The 15,891-nt window shown below is 42.1% G+C and overlaps 1 protein-coding gene across 4 annotated transcripts in view; it reads left to right on the plus strand.

Moving 5' to 3' along the window:
• CCDC149 (coiled-coil domain containing 149) overlaps positions 1-15,891 on the plus strand; it is a 157,094-nt gene that overhangs the window by 55,782 nt on the left and 85,421 nt on the right. For all 4 annotated transcript variants that reach the window (XM_082267861.1, XM_082267863.1, XM_082267862.1 and 1 more), the window contains exons 5-6: positions 6,772-6,888; positions 8,364-8,536. In XM_082267861.1, the coding sequence (XP_082123987.1) occupies positions 6,772-6,888; positions 8,364-8,536 (290 nt within the window). The remainder of the gene's footprint in view (positions 1-6,771; positions 6,889-8,363; positions 8,537-15,891) is intronic.

Genomic DNA, 15,891 nt, shown 5'->3' on the forward strand with positions numbered 1-15,891 from the left:
GCTTTGTGTGGTTTGATTTACTGTAACTCTGGCCGCCTGTTCATTCTCTCACTTTAAAGAGCTAAGCCTCTTTCCGCAAATCCTGGTTCTCCGGGGATCAGAGTACAAACACGAGTATCCCTGTGAATTATTTTGGTCATTGGCTCCATTGCAGCATCATTTATCTGGTGGATGTGTTATGTATTCAGCAGTGACAGTTTATTAAAGATATCTGCAGAAATTTAATTTGGACATAGCCTGTATAAATAGCATCCAGCTGATTAATGGCTATGTTTGTAAGCTGCTTATTGGTGGGAAGTTTCTCCTTGTATAATATGGTGCACAAGTATTAGGCAGAAGCAGGGGCTCTTGGTAAACAAAATCTGAGAAGAAAAAGATGGACGCCAGCATCATGCTGTGTTGGGGGAGGATTCAGATGATGTGGCTTTTAACCTGAAATATGGGCTAAGCACATAGGGCCTGATAAACTATGGTTGACGGTTGTAGAGGAATTTGAAGGGTCACACGGAACATCTGATTTTAGCACATGGCATTTCACACAAAGTATTAGGTTGCAGGTATAGATTATTAGGTGCAGAAATCATGATCGTGACTGTTTTTTGCTATCCTCCCTACTTGGCACAATGCTGTACATTTCCATTGTGCAAATATTGATGGAGTCCTTTTCTGTACCATTATATATTTGGCACAGATTGTGCAACTTTTGTGCAACATGTCTCACTCTCACATTGGAATTTTTTAACATTTGGTGCATCAGTCATACCTTAATGCTCAAAGCCTTCAACCTAAAGATTTATTTGGACCATTCCATAAATCGATGTTTAGTGTGCCAAATACTAGGCATCCCATCAATAATTTATCAGGCATGTGTATTCTTATTTGAATATCAGTGTGCTTTTGCGTATTCACAAGACTCTGTAAACATCTGGGAACTGAGGGGTTTTGAGAGAGGAATGTTGCACCATTTTTATCTGATAAAGGATTCTAACTGCTCAACAGTCCTGGGTCTTCTTCCTCCTGGGTATTTTTTTGTTTCAAGATGCACCAAATATTTTCATTTGGTGAAAGGTCTGGACTGCAGGCAAGCCAGCTAAGCACCCTGATTCTTCTATAAAGCCATGCTGGTATTGATGCGGTATGCGGTTTAGCATTGTCCTGCTGAAAAATGCAAGGCCTTACCTAAAAAAGACATTGGATGAGAGCATGTCCTGCTCTAAAACGTGGATATATCTTTGGGCATTGATAGTGCCTTTCCAGATGTGCAAGCTGCTCATTCCATAGGCACTAATCCACCCCCATACCATCAGAGTGCTGATAACAAGCCGGAGCGTCTCTCTCCTCTTTAGTCCAGAGGATGCGGCGCCCATGATTGCCAAAAAATGTCAAAATTAGATTTGTCTGACCACAGAACAATTTTTCACTTTGCAACAGACCATTGTAAATGAGCTTTGGTAAATGGTTTTGGCTGCAGGCAGGCCATTTAACCAATTCCCAACCGTGCTATAGCCCGAATGACGGCTACAACGCGACTGTCCAATTACCTATTTGCAAAATATTTAACATAAACTAAGTAAAACTTGTTTTTTTTTTTTCCTCAAAATTTTTGGTCTTTTTTTTTTTTGTTTGTTTTGCAGGAAATAAAACCCCTTCGGACACAGCTGATTAATAATTGGGGTAAAGAGCCAATCACAGCGACTCTTTACCACGTGATCAGCTGTGTCCTGATCACGATTAAAACACACTCTGTGTCCTGATTATCAGTGCAGCCCCAACAGTGCTCATTCGTGGCAATTGGTGCCCATCAGTGCCCTTAAGTGTTGCCTATTAGTGCCCATCATTGCTGCCTCATCAGCACACATAAATGAAGGAGAAAAATTACCTGTTTTCAAAATTGTATAACCGAAAGTAGGAAATACGTGTTTGTTTTTTTAATTTGTGGTCTTTTTTTTCGTTTGTTTAGCTAAAATAAAAAATCCAGCGGTGATTAAATACCACTAGAAGAAAGCTCTATTTGGGTGAAAAAAATGATGATCATTTTATATATATATATATATATATATATATATATATATATATATATATATATATATACAGTGCTGCACGACTGCCCAATTGTCTTTTATAGTGTAACAGCACTGAAAGCTGAAAATTGGCTTGGTCTTATACCACAAAACCATTGATTTGTATATTTAGCGGTTTTGCCTGGGATGAAGCGTGAAAATTTAATTCCTGTTCCCTCCCTTCCATTTCCCTCTTCTCCTTACATTTCCTGTTTTCTTTTACTGGCTCTACTTGCTCCTAGAGCGACCCTACCACGTTGCAAGCTGTAACTACCTAATGCACGATTCTATTGGGGATCATTTTGGAAAACAGACTTTTCATTGTTTTAAATGTTCATCCTTACTCTAGTGAACCTATATACTGTGTCCATTTGCCTTATCCCATATGTAGGAAAACCATTTGCTGTCTCTTTTTTTAAAAAAAAAAAAACAGTAATAAAAGGAATAGGACAGAAAATGTAATTGGAAATAAAGATCTGCGCACCACTATCTGCACTTATTTGCAAGTGATAATACATTTTTTTTTTTTTTTTTATTAGTGTATTAACCTGCTGAAACAATTTTAAAGGTAGAGTGTAGAGTATAGTCCAATCTTTGTCCAAAAAGAGTATACAAATGTACATGGGTTAAGTGAGCATCACTTAGTCGTATAGCAGCAGATTTTCATAAATAAAGAAGTTCAGTGAGGAGGACTTAGATTTTGTGGGGATAACTGAGACTTGGTTTGACAGCTCTCATGACTGGATGGCAACCATTCAGGGGTATTCCCTTTATCGCAGGGATAGAGAAGGTAAAAAAGGGGGAGGGGTATGTCTGTATATTAAGAACAGTATACAGGTAAATATGAGGGATGATATTAATAATGGAGCTATGGATGAGGCAGAATCCCTATGGGTAGAGCTTCAAAGGGAAGGCACGGCGGGGAAGGTAATATTGGGCGTATGCTATAGGCCCCCCAACCAGAGGGAGGAGGGTGAGGCGGACCTCCTTTTACAGATAGGATTGGCAGCAAGGATGGGAAATGTCATTATAATGGGGGACTTTAATTATCCAGATATAGACTGGGCAGAAGGAACCGCGCACTCAGCCAAGGCTAGGCAGTTCCTAAATGTTTTGCAGGACAATTTCATGGGTCAGATGGTGAATGCACCGACAAGAAACAATGCGGTACTTGACCTACTGATTACCAACGATACAGACCTGATCACGGATATAGAAATACGGGACAACTTAGGGAACAGTGACCATAGGTCAATAAGTTTCAGTATTAATTACAGTAATAGGAAGCAGAGGGGTAATATAAGGACACTGAATTTCAAAAGAGCCAATTTCCCTAAACTGCGCTTGCTGCTAGAAAATATCAATTGGGATAGAACCCTGGGAACAAAGAACACGGAGGAAAAATGGGAGTGCTTCAAGAGCATACTAAACAGGGGGATTGGCCAGTGCATTCCAAAGGGAAATAAATTTAAAAGAGCAAAAATAAACCCTGGGTGGCTAAACTCCAACATAAAAATGTATATTAGTGCTAAAGAAAAGGCCTTCAAAAAATACAAGACTGAGGGGTCATTGGCAGCATTTAAGCATTACAAAGAGTGTAATAAGAAATGTAAAGATGAAATCAGGGCGGCTAAAATAGAACACGAGAGACATATAGCGGAGGAGAGTAAAAAGAACCCCAAGAAGTTCTTTAAGTATATAAACAGTAAGAAAGCGAGGCCAGAACACATTGGCCCCATAAAAGATGATAAAGGAAATATGGCCACTGAGGACAGAGAAAAGGCGGAAGTGTTAAATCATTTCTTCTCTTCAGTCTTCACAAAAGAATTGGGGGGCTACACGAACCCAGCTTGTAAGGCCGAACTAAATAATACACCTCAGGAAGTGCCGCCATGGTTAACAGAAGATAGACTTAGAGCTAAACTAGAGAAACTTAACATAAATAAATCCCCGGGACCGGATGGCTTGCACCCGAGGGTTCTTAATGAGCTCAGCCAGGTGATTGCCAGACCATTATTCTTGATCTTTAAGGATAGTTTACAGACGGGTATGGTGCCAGCTGATTGGAAAAAAGCTAACGTGGTACCAATATTTAAGAAGGGGCCGAGATATATCCCGGGTAACTATAGGCCGGTCAGCCTAACATCTGTAGTCTGCAAAATTTTGGAGGGGATGTTAAGGGACCACATACAAGACTTTAGTAATGAAAACGGTATTATAAGTAGTAATCAGCATGGATTTATGAAAAATCGTTCGTGCCAAACCAATCTATTAACCTTCTACGATGAAGTGAGCAGCCACCTAGATAAAGGTAAGCCTGTGGATGTGGTGTATCTGGACTTTGCAAAGGCCTTTGACATCGTTCCCCACAAACGATTACTGTACAAATTAAGGAAGGTAGGTATGGATCAGAAGGTGAGTACCTGGATAGAGAACTGACTCCAGGGGAGAGTACAGAGGGTGGTGATTAATGGGGAGTACTCGGATTGGGCGGGTGTGGAAAGTGGGGTCCCCCAGGGTTCTGTCCTGGGACCAATCCTGTTTAATTTGTTCATAAATGATCTAGAGGAGGGGATATCGAGTACAATCTCAGTATTTGCAGATGATACTAAACTAGGCATGCCAATATCTTCTATGCAGGATGTGGAAACCTTGCAAGCAGACCTGAACAAAATAACGGGGTGGGCAACTACATGGCAGATGAGGTTTAATATTGATAAATGTAAAGTAATGCACTTGGGGGCCAGAAACCAGAAAGCAAGCTACTCACTAGGGGGGGAACCTCTGGGTGAGTCTAGGATGGAAAAGGACTTGGGGGTACTGGTAGACAACAAGCTTGGCAGTGGCATGCAATGCCAAGCCGCCGCAAGCAAAGCCAACAGAATACTGGGATGTATAAAAAAGGGAATATACTCCAGAAATAAAGAGATTATTCTCCAACTCTACAAGACTCTGGTCCGGCCACATCTGGAGTATGCTGTCCAGTTCTGGGCACCGGTCCTCAGGAAGGATGTTCTGGAACTGGAGAAAGTCCAGAGAAGGGCAACAAAAATAATTAGGGGAATGGAGGACATCAGCTATGAGGAAAGACTACAAGCACTGAACCTTTTCTCTCTGGAGAAAAGACGATTGAGGGGGGATATGATATCAATGTACAAATACTGTACTGGTGACCCGAGCATAAGGAACAAACTATTCAGAGAAAGGAGATACAATAAGACACGTGGCCACTCACTAAAACTAGAGGAAAGGCGGTTTAACCTTAAAGTGCGTAAGGGGTTCTTCACTGTAAGAGCGGTAAGGATGTGGAATTCTCTTCCACAAGCAGTCGTATCAGCAGGGAGCATTGATAGTTTCAAAAAACTATTAGATGGACACCTTAAAGACCACAACATACAGGGGTATACAATGTACGGTTAAAAGCAAACACACACACGCATCATAGGTTGAACTGGATGGACTGTTGTCTTTTTTCAACCTCACTAACTATGTAACTATGTAACAGTACTCAGGATAGAATTATGAAAAAGAGAGCAGAGCCAGACCTTTGTGAAAACAGAGGAGCAGATACTTTTTGGTGGTGTAGAAACCCCCTTTCTCAGGAACCTCCACCTTGAATAGGCCCTTTCCAGTTGTCTAATATTTGGTAGCTGTAAAGATTACCTTCTGTCAATTCCTTTTTCTTAGCATCGCTCAAACCTCCATCATTGCCTGCAGAACATCTATGAGAGCAGATATTCGTTTCTGTTCAGAAGCTGCTAGTAATGTTTGCCAGTGCTGGTACAGGCTACTTTATCGGAGTTCACACCACTGCATGTCCTGAGGTAGTGTTCTGCAGCAGCCACAGAACGTGTCATTGGCAATTTTTTTTTTTGGTGGCTGAACTTACGTTAACATACACTCCTCTACTTCCAATGCACATATGTTCATGTCTAAGGGTAGGTTCACACTACTGCATGCCAGAAATACACGCAACATTGCATGCTTTCCTAACACACAGAATCGCGCTTCACTTTAGCAGACCCATCTGCAAACATGACGAGGTTTTGCGTGCACCAAACCCCAAGGTACCGCAGCAGCATGCGCACAGTTTTACGAAAGGCTCAGGAAGTTTTTTCACCACATTTATCGTGGGTAGGGCAGCCTATTGAAATGAGTGGGCTGCTCTACATGTAATGTGTGTGCACATAAATGTGAACCGGGCCTAAGGAGATTACGTTTAGAGGACATGGGATTTTGGAGTATTTTAGAGAAAAACAATGGCAATTAGCTGGGAAAATCCAACTTGACCAATAAGTGCTTTCCTATCTGTCAAACATTAGTTATTTCGAAAACATGCAGAGTGCCCATACTGTATATCCAACCAACTGTAACGTGGGAGACTAGATGATAGCCATGTTATGTGAAAGAGCAAAAGTGAATGTGTATGGTGTACACAACATATGAATAAACCAAGTCACTATATCTTCACTGTACACTTTATAGTCAACCAGTGAGCCCCTTTAAAAACCATATGCCATATGAGTATGAAGCTATGATTAGTCACCTTTTGGTGCCTTCTGTACAGCAGCAGCATTTATTATTTATAAATCAGGTGAAATAATTTTAAGTAATCTGAGGCTTTAAATTCATTTAGATTAATTTTATAGTTTAGTACTTCGTATTCTGTGTTTATAGTAATAATTCAGGATTTTATGTGTGTTTGGTTTAGCTGCTGAGAATGACAATTGCCAAACAGAGAGTGGGGGACGATGAAGTTGGCGTTCGTCATTTTGCACCTCATGAACGAGAAGATCTTGTTCTGCAGCTGGAGAAGACCAGAGAGCAAGTAATGTTGTTTTCCCCTCTTTTAATTGTGAATGTTTTTTAGTGCATCTTGAAAGTTTGATACGAATGCCTGTCAGTGTGTACTTCTACATTGAGCATGTGGCCTGGCTATGGACATTTGTATTCATCCTCAAAGTCTAGAACAGAAGCTCTAAATTCCTTCTCTCTCTGCAGCTCAGCTCACCCTTCTCCCACCTCCTCCCCCAAGTAATTTAGCAGCTTTCCAGTGATCTCATCTTCAATGTGAATATAAAACAGATGCACTAGAATGGGTAGAAGAGTTAGCTGAGCTGCTGAAAAAAAATGTCAGTGCTTCTGGTGAAAATTTTGAAGATTAATTACTCCACAGTGCCTATGGCTACATAGGCTAGTCCAGACTTATTCTAAAGTAGAATTTCAATTAACTTTAAAAAGTTAGCTTTAGCCAAGCTGGTTCAAACAAATTATTTCTATTACTAAACAATGCAGCTGCAATGTGGGACCTACTGCACTGTATTAGCATTAGCTACTAAGCAGTGCTGTGTACCTGCAGCAGTACAGGCGACTTCCCTTCTGTTGCCGGAATTAAAGAGAGTCAGCCTGAGTGCTTCTCCACCATTCAGGAGAAGCCTTGTATTTTATCAATATATGAAAGACATTCTCTGATTGGCCAAGGTGGAGAGGTAGGCAGATGTCAGAATTTTCACCTTGTCTGTACTGCTCCTGAAATACGGCGCCGCTAACTGTATGTAGCTAATGCTACTGCAACACATTACTCAGCATATACAGGGCATTTAATCTGAATATTAGTTCTTTTTTTGTTGTCTGTGTCCTCCTTACTTCCTAGTTGGGTGACCATTTCCTCTCTCCAACAGGAGCAAAGCTAAGGGTTTTCTCCGCTCTAAAACATTTTTGATTTGAATTGCACATTGAAATTTACATGATTCTGGAACAGTGCTGCTGTGTGCCATTGAGGAACTTTCTCATAACATGAAACAGAAAAAAGTGTTCCTATTGGTAGATTCCTCCTTAACCTCTGTTCTGGTAACTGTAACATTTGAAAAATCCTATTGTTTTCAGTCCTGTAGACATTGGTTACCAGGACAAATATAGAGAGCTAATTCTCCCGAGCAAGGGAACAGACCACAATATAAACCTTTATAGGTGTTTTAACCCTTTGTGGAACTAAGGTTTGCCTAGAGTTACACTTTAAAGAACTGAAGCTGAATGGCAATCATGGTTGTTCTGTATCTTGTTGTATTCTGCTTTCATTAATTCTTTGCATTTGCGATGATGAGATTTTTTCTCAGTCCTTTGCTAGATCTAGGCAGATTGCATCTACTGTATTTGATGCATAAACTAATTATGTTCCATTTTGTTCTTTTCAGTTCAGTACCTCCATCCTTCAGTAAAAATAAAGCAGCCCCATTTATTCTATACGATTTTGCACTTGCTTCTATTGAATTCTGGCCTGCCTAATCAGGATTCCTTTTCTAGATAGAAGCTCTGGAACACGACCTCAGAGCCGCACTGGACGAGCTCCAAGATGTGAAGCAGGAACGCTCGTTCTTCCAGGATAAAACGGACAGGTTGAACCAAGAACTTAACCATGTTCTAGGTGGTCATGAAAAAAGGATCATCGATGTGGATGCGCTGTGCATGGAGAACAGGTGGGTCTGTGTTTTTTTTTGGAGTCTCCGACTTTCAGGGCCATGAATTTTGAGGCGAGATGAAGACAAATTAATGTTTTGTCTTAGTGTTGAGACAGCAACATGGAGATGAAAACTCAGAACTAAGATCGTATGGCTGACCATATGCTCCATTTATATCAACATATGCTTTGTGGGAGTTAATGTTGTCGCAGGCAATGGGCTGTTAAGCCACATATATTACATGTCTGGTTTGTTTTTGTTCTTTCTACTCTTGTAGTCACATCATTATCTACTTCCTAATTAAGTGCTTAATTCCCATTCAATTGACTTTTTTTTTTTTTTTAAAGACAAATCTTTAAGACAAATCTCTGTAGCAGGCCCAGTCTAGTTTTGAGGCATTGTAAAAAGTATGCTGACCAATTCTCCTCCTACTTCAATATCTGCAAACATGATTAAGCAAGTACTGACCCAACAGATAGCCAGACATCTAGCATTTTCTGAAGGAAGTAAGCATAGCTTCCATAGAGTTTTCTTAAAAGTAAAGTGATTGTAAACGATCACCTTGTAAAACAACCCATTCAGTTTCGAATTGAAATGAAAGGTAAACATTTGTGTATAGCTCTAAAAAAAAAAAAAAAAAACATTTTAGATACCTTGTTTTCCCTTTTATAAAGGGGATTGCATTCCCTCTATTCTCTGCTGCATAAGAGCTGGGGGTCAGAAAAGAAACCGCACACTGATCTTCCCAGTAAAAGGCTGTGCGGGGGAGGGGGGGGCGTGTCAGGACAGGTCTTGTTATTGGAGGAGAGCAGCCTGAGTTCGCAGCACAGCTAGGGAACTTACCACGGTGAACTATCCTGCTTAGTGTGGTCAGCTTTTAACAGGAATGCAGAGGAAATGGCAGGAACACCAGGGATTTCAAACAAAGGAAGCAAAAATAGAGAACAGGATACTTTTTTCATAAAAGTACATGGTACAGCAGACACATATCATGAATATGGAATTGCTGGGGTTTAAGTTTGGCTGTAACTTCCTTAGCATGTTTCCATCAAGTAGATTATAAAAGATACCCGTCATTATAAAACTATTGGAAGTTATCATTGATGTCTTGGATTTTGAAGGTGTATGCTTTATCCTCGTCATTTACTTCACTATATATCAGATATCCTAAACCTTGATATGTATATGCTTTTTCCAAGTCGGCAACTAAGTAAGTAATGATAGAAGGATAAAGCATTATTTTAAAGTTTCTGTGCGCTGTGATAGCCCATGCCCCAGCAAGGTATACTCACTCCGTTAGAGCCCATACTATGTTGCTCTTTAGAGTGAGGATTTGGGGTATGGGAGAGCATATGACCTCCCCTATGTGACCTTGTTTCAGCTCAAGTAGCCAATCACCAGTCCTGAAATCTGAACTCTGTGGCTGAGGCAGTGACATTTTGCTTACTCAGGGTAGATACCTGTAGGGGTAAAGCAGTGAAGGAACATGGACCACTGAGCATACCTTGCTGGGGAGGTGAGCTATCAGGAGATACTGTCACTTTGCCCTAAATGGATGTGTTGTAGAAAATATTTTTTCTCTTTCGTTGACTGACGGACACAGCTCCATTTCTTCAGACCATTGGGCTTTATGCTGCTCTCTCTTTAGGAGTAGGACTAGGCAGAAACCTTTTTGGTTACGCCCCTGGGGCAGTCCCAGAGGGTATACCATCACTTCCTGCTATAGGACTTCATTTACAAGATCGAGTTTTGGTCCTTGCCTCCGGCAAGGTTCTTTCCTTCCAACTTATGCCTGTCTCACAAGCAGCTACAGGGCTTCTACGGAGCAGTGCAGGGCCTGTTAGCACAAGGAGTTATTGTGCCGGTTCCAGAGTTGGAACGGTTTCACAGTCTTTATTTAAACCTGTTTACAGTTCCCAGGAAGGAAGGCAAGGTTCATCCGGTCTTGGATCTCAAGGCTCTGAACCACTTTGTTTGGGTTCAGAAATTTTGGATGGAGTCCATCCACACACGGTAGTAGCTTTTCTTCATCAAGGAGATTTTCTGGCTTCTATTGATCTCAAGGATGCTTGCCTTCATATTCCAATATACAGTGGGGATCGAAAGTTTGGGCACCCCAGGTAAAAATTTGTATTAATGTGCATAAAGAAGCCAAGGAAAGATGGAAAAATCTCCAAAAGGCATCAAATTACAGATTAGACATTCTTATAATATGTCAACAAAGGTTAGATTTTATTTCCATCATGTTGAGGTCAGGAGATTGTGAAGGCCATGGCAAAACCTTCAGTTTACGCCTCTTGATGTAATCCCCCGTGGATTTCGAGGTGTGTTTAGGATCATTATCCATTTGTAGAAGCCATCCTCTCTTTAACTTCAGCTTTTTCATAGATGGCATCAATTTACCATCCAAAATTTGCTGGAATTTTATTGAATCAATTTTTCCTTCTACTCGTGAGATGTTCCCTGTGCCACTGGCTGCAATACAACCCCAAAGCATGATTGATCCACCCCCATGCTTAACAGTTGGACAGAGGTTCTTTTCACTAAATTCTGTGCCCCTTCTTCTCCAAACGTACCTTTGCTCATTCCGGCCAAAAAGTTCAATTTTAACCTCATCGGTCAACAGAACTTGTTTCCAAAATGCATCAGGCTTGTCTATATGTTCATTTGCAAAGTTCAAACGCTGATTTTTGTGGTGAGGACATAGAGGTTTTCTTCTAATGACTCTTCCATGAAGACCATATATGTATCTCTTTATAGTGGAATAGTGTACCACTACTCCAGTGTCTGCCAGATCTTTCTGGAGGAATCGTGCAGTCAAACGTGGGTTTTGAATTGTTTTTCTCACAATCCTGCGAGCTGTTCTGTCTGATATTTTTCTTGGTCTTCCAGATCTTGCTTTAACTTCCACTGTTCCTGATGACTGCCATTTCTTAATTACATTCCGAACAGAGGATATTGACATCTGAAAATGCTTTGCTATCTTCTTATAGCCTTCTCCATCTTTGTGAGCGTCAACTATTTTCAGTTTTTGTTTTCTAGAAAACTGCTTAGAAGATCCCATGGTGCTGATTGTTGGGGCAAGGTCAGATGAGTCTGGGCATTTAAAACCTTTGAGATTGACATCACCTGGTCTTCCCAGACGATGATTGAGAACAATCCATGACACTGGCAGGTCTCAGTCTTGCAAAGGGGGCAGTGCATGCTATGAATTCTGCAGGGTTCCTAAACTTTTGCAGACGCCATTTGTTTGTTTTCTGTACTTTTGAAAGTGTCAATGATGGAAATAAAATCTAACTTTTGTTGACATATTATAAGAATGTCTAATCTGTAATTTGATGCCTTTTGGAGATTTTTCCATCTTTCCTTGGTTTCTTTATGCACATATATACAAATTTTTACCTGGGGTGCCCAAACTTTCGATCCCCACTGTATGTCAAACATCAGCATTTTCTTAGTTTTGCCGTGGGTGAGGAGCACTATCAATTCGGGGCGTTATTTTTTGGTCTCACCTCAGCTCCTCGGGGGTGCGCAGGTCTGGTAAGGCTGGTAGCAGACGTCCCTTGGAAGCTTCCTCTCAGGGAGGATCTTCTGTCTCAGGGACCAATCTTCCATCCTGCTTTATGGTCACTGGCTTTAACAGCCTGGCTTTTGAAAGCCAGGTGCTAGAGGACAGAGGGCTGTCTGAGTCGGTGATTCCTACAATGTTAAAAGCTAGGAAATCTACTTCTAGGAAGGTTTATCATAGAGTTTGGAAGGCGTACATTACTTGGTGTGAGTCTCGGGGGTTTTCTCCCCACTCCTTTTCTGTGTCTCGCCTGCTGGAGTTTTTACAATTAGATGTAGATCAACGTTTGGCTCTGGGCACCATCAAGGGCCAGATTTCCGCCCTAGCTAAATTATTCCAAGGGCCGTTGGCGGCGAGGTCCTGGGTTCACACTTTTGTGCAGGGAGTTTGCCATCTGGCTCCTCTGGTGCGATCCCTGGTGCCTCCGTGTAATTTGGTACTGTCGATGCTTCAAAAGCCCTCCTTTGAGAACTTCCTCTGCTCACTCTGTCGCAGAAGGTGGCTTTCTTAGTAGCTATTACTTCCGCACGTCGGGTGTCGGAGTTGGCTGCGTTGTCCTGTCAGTCACCTTACCTGGTGATTCATAGGAACAAAGTGGTGTTGCGGCCCTGTCAGGCGTTCCTTCCTAAGTTTGTCTCGGGGTTTCATTTGAATGAGGATATTGTGTTACTGTCCCTATGTCCTAGGCCAAAACATCCTAAAGAAATTTAATTATATTCTTTAGATGTAGTAGGTGCGATTCGGGTGTACCTGGCAGTGACTGAACCGATTCGAAAATCTGATTGTTTTGTTTGTTCTTACGGATGGACCTCGTAAGTGGATCAGGCAGATGGTGGTGCAGGCAAATTCCATTAAGAGTCAGGTTCCTCCTTTTCCTGTTAAAGCGTATTCTACGAGGGTGCTTAGTGCCTCCTTGGCCTTCCATCATCAGGGCGGCTAAGTGGTCGTCTGTACACACATTCCGCTTCTTGAAGGTGAAATTTTTCCCTGGTGGTGAGCTCCAGTTGTTAGTTAAGCTTCTGTTTTTACCTGGATGGCTATGTTTAGCCTTGTTGGGAATTCTGCGTATTGCTGTTTTTTCCCACCCCTCATGTTGACACTGCTTTGGGACATCCCAATGGTCTGAAGATATGGAGCTGTGTCAGTAAATGAAAGAGAGAACTGGATTTTTGTCTTACCGTAAAAATCCTTTTCTCTGAGGTTCACTGACGGACACAGCACCCGCCCCTCTGTTGGTCATGGCCGCAATCGCGACTGCCGGAACCGCTGATTGGCTCTCCCTGTAGCCAATCGGCACGTACACGCGCCCCCACTGGCTGTCGTTTTTACGGGGCAGAGACGACTTGACGCAGTATATGTACTGCTGGCGGCCGGCAAGTGGTTAAGGTAGAATGTATGTTCCTTCCTAAAGAACATTATTTTTTATCAAGTTGTTATGGGTAAAGTTCTGCTTTAAGTTGAATTTGTATGCAAGTTGAAACCGGTACATTTTTTAAGTGTAGTTCCTACCAAACAATTGTTTTTAGGTCTTTTGGATAGTATATGGAAGGGTTAACACCCCTGTAACGTTTCGTTTGCTATCTGTGCCCCTATTCAGAATATTTAAATTTTGGGTTGTTGTAGAAACAAGGATTGGTGATAAAGCTTCAGTAGAGACTCGTTTTTCCCATGATGACTCTTACAGGAGTGAATTTCCCTTCCTAGGGGTAGATTCCCTCTCCCTTCCTGATGTCTCCTTCTGTTTGTAAGTAGGAGTCGTTTGTAAGTTGGATGTTTGTAACTCGGGGACTGCCTGTACCTTGTCATCCAATGACCTGGGAAGGCATGCAGTAAAGGAAGGACAGGGTGAAGTCAGAACTCCTACTTTGCATACCATCTTTATGGTTGGTGACCTTGAAAGTCCTGAAATCACTGGATCAGCATGACCGCAAAGGTAAAGAGCATTTTTAGACCGAGTGGTAAAGACTGCCAACCTCCATATTTCCTCAGCTTCCTTGAAATACTTTTTTACATAAACCAAGTTGTAGTTTATGCTGCGTGGTCCTTTTAATCCATCAACTGCTTAAAGAGAAATTCAAAGCAAACCTCTAAATAAAAAATTGAAATGCATATATGAACCTATTACCTGCCAAATATGTTACTCAGTCAAGCCAGACTTGTTTTGTAAGCACCCCTTCCATACTGTATAGTCAGGACCATGACTCCAGTATTTAATAATGTAATACATGCAACCCTTTCACTTTCTTGCCCTGGGCACTGCACTGGATATGACTTCCTAGTGGTTTTCCCTTCTCCCTCCATCCACTCCAGGTTCCATTATCTATATCATAGTTAATATGAAGTAAGGCCTGATGGGTTCACTGTACATTATCTACTTGCAGGCTGGTTTCTAGTCTAGTGATGAGTCCACACTGATCAATGCTGTACTGTATGCATGCATGTGTATGTGCTGATGACTGTAGGCTACTTCAGGGGATGGGACTGATGTGAAAGGCTCTCCTTGGAGTGCTGCAGAAAATTGTCCACTCTATATAAACGGGCAAATTAAATATGTACTGTTGATTTTAAATAATTGCCATGGCATTGAGTAAAAAAATGAGACCATCATTTGGATAATAGATAAAGCAGGGCTTAGCAAATTTTCCTTAGAATCTTGGAGCCAGTTTTTAAAATCCGCTGCCCAGTGCCCAGAACTGCATGTCCGGGGCGTCAGGCATTGACAATTGCTCACCCCTGGTGCCAAGTGAAAAAAAAGACTGAAAATTGGAAAAAAAAGGTGGCACTGGCAGGTGACACTGATAAGGCTGCACTGACAGGCGGCACTGATTAGGCTGCACTGATAGGCGATGCACAGGATGCTGCACTGATAAGCAGTGATAGGTGGCACTTATGGGCACTGATGGGCACAGGTGAGGTGGCACTGATACGGTGGACCTGATGAGCACTGATGAGGTGGCACTGATAGATGGCACTCCCAGTCTTCGCAGCGACAGTAAGAAAAGGGCGACTGATCAAGCCCAGCTGTCAGCCTGGGAAGATGATATTGGAGGTGGGTGGGCAGTGAGAGCAAGCCGCACTCATCACAGCACCGTCCACCAGAAGGCGCCAGTTTGCACATAGAGGCGTGTGTGCCGCTCCAGCAGGCCACAAAGCCACGGCCTCAATTATCGGCCAGTCCAACGCTAGTCCACACACCTGCGAGTGGGCCACATGGGAGGATCCCAACCACTGATGCGGTTTAACCAGGGCCCCAGGGTGTGATTTCCAGTCGCCATTGTAACCTGGCGCCTGGATTTTGTTAAGCCCTGCATTAAAGTGTTGCTAAAGTCTAGTGTTTTTTTTTTTTTTTTTTTATTTAAATTTAAATAACATGTTATACTCCCCTGCTCTGTGCAATGGTTTTGCACAGAGCGTCTTCGATCCTCCTCTACTCAGGTCCCCTGTCAGTTATGTTAGCTCCTTTTCTTCTTTGTGTGTCCCTATATCAAGCTGTTTGCTATAGGGGGCACATGGTGTGCTCATTCCTGAGCTGTGTATCTATGGAGCCGCGCTCCATAGACACACATGGAGGAACTTAGCTCCGCTCCCACTTCCTCCATTCTGCATTTGATTGACAGCAGCAGGAGCCAATGGCCTGTACAAATCGCATGCAATTCTTTGCAGTGCGATTCAAACCCATTCATTTTGTATGGGCTCAAATTGCACCGCAAAGGTATCAGGTATCAAAGAGTTTGAGTGCTCATGAAAATACTTGGTATCCGCATTGGTGCAACCCGACATACTGGGATATTTCTTTCTGTGGTGG

The sequence above is a fragment of the Pelophylax lessonae genome (genome assembly GCF_965119305.1).
Source record: "Pelophylax lessonae genome assembly, chromosome: 1".
Classification (NCBI taxonomy): Eukaryota; Metazoa; Chordata; class Amphibia; order Anura; family Ranidae; genus Pelophylax; species Pelophylax lessonae.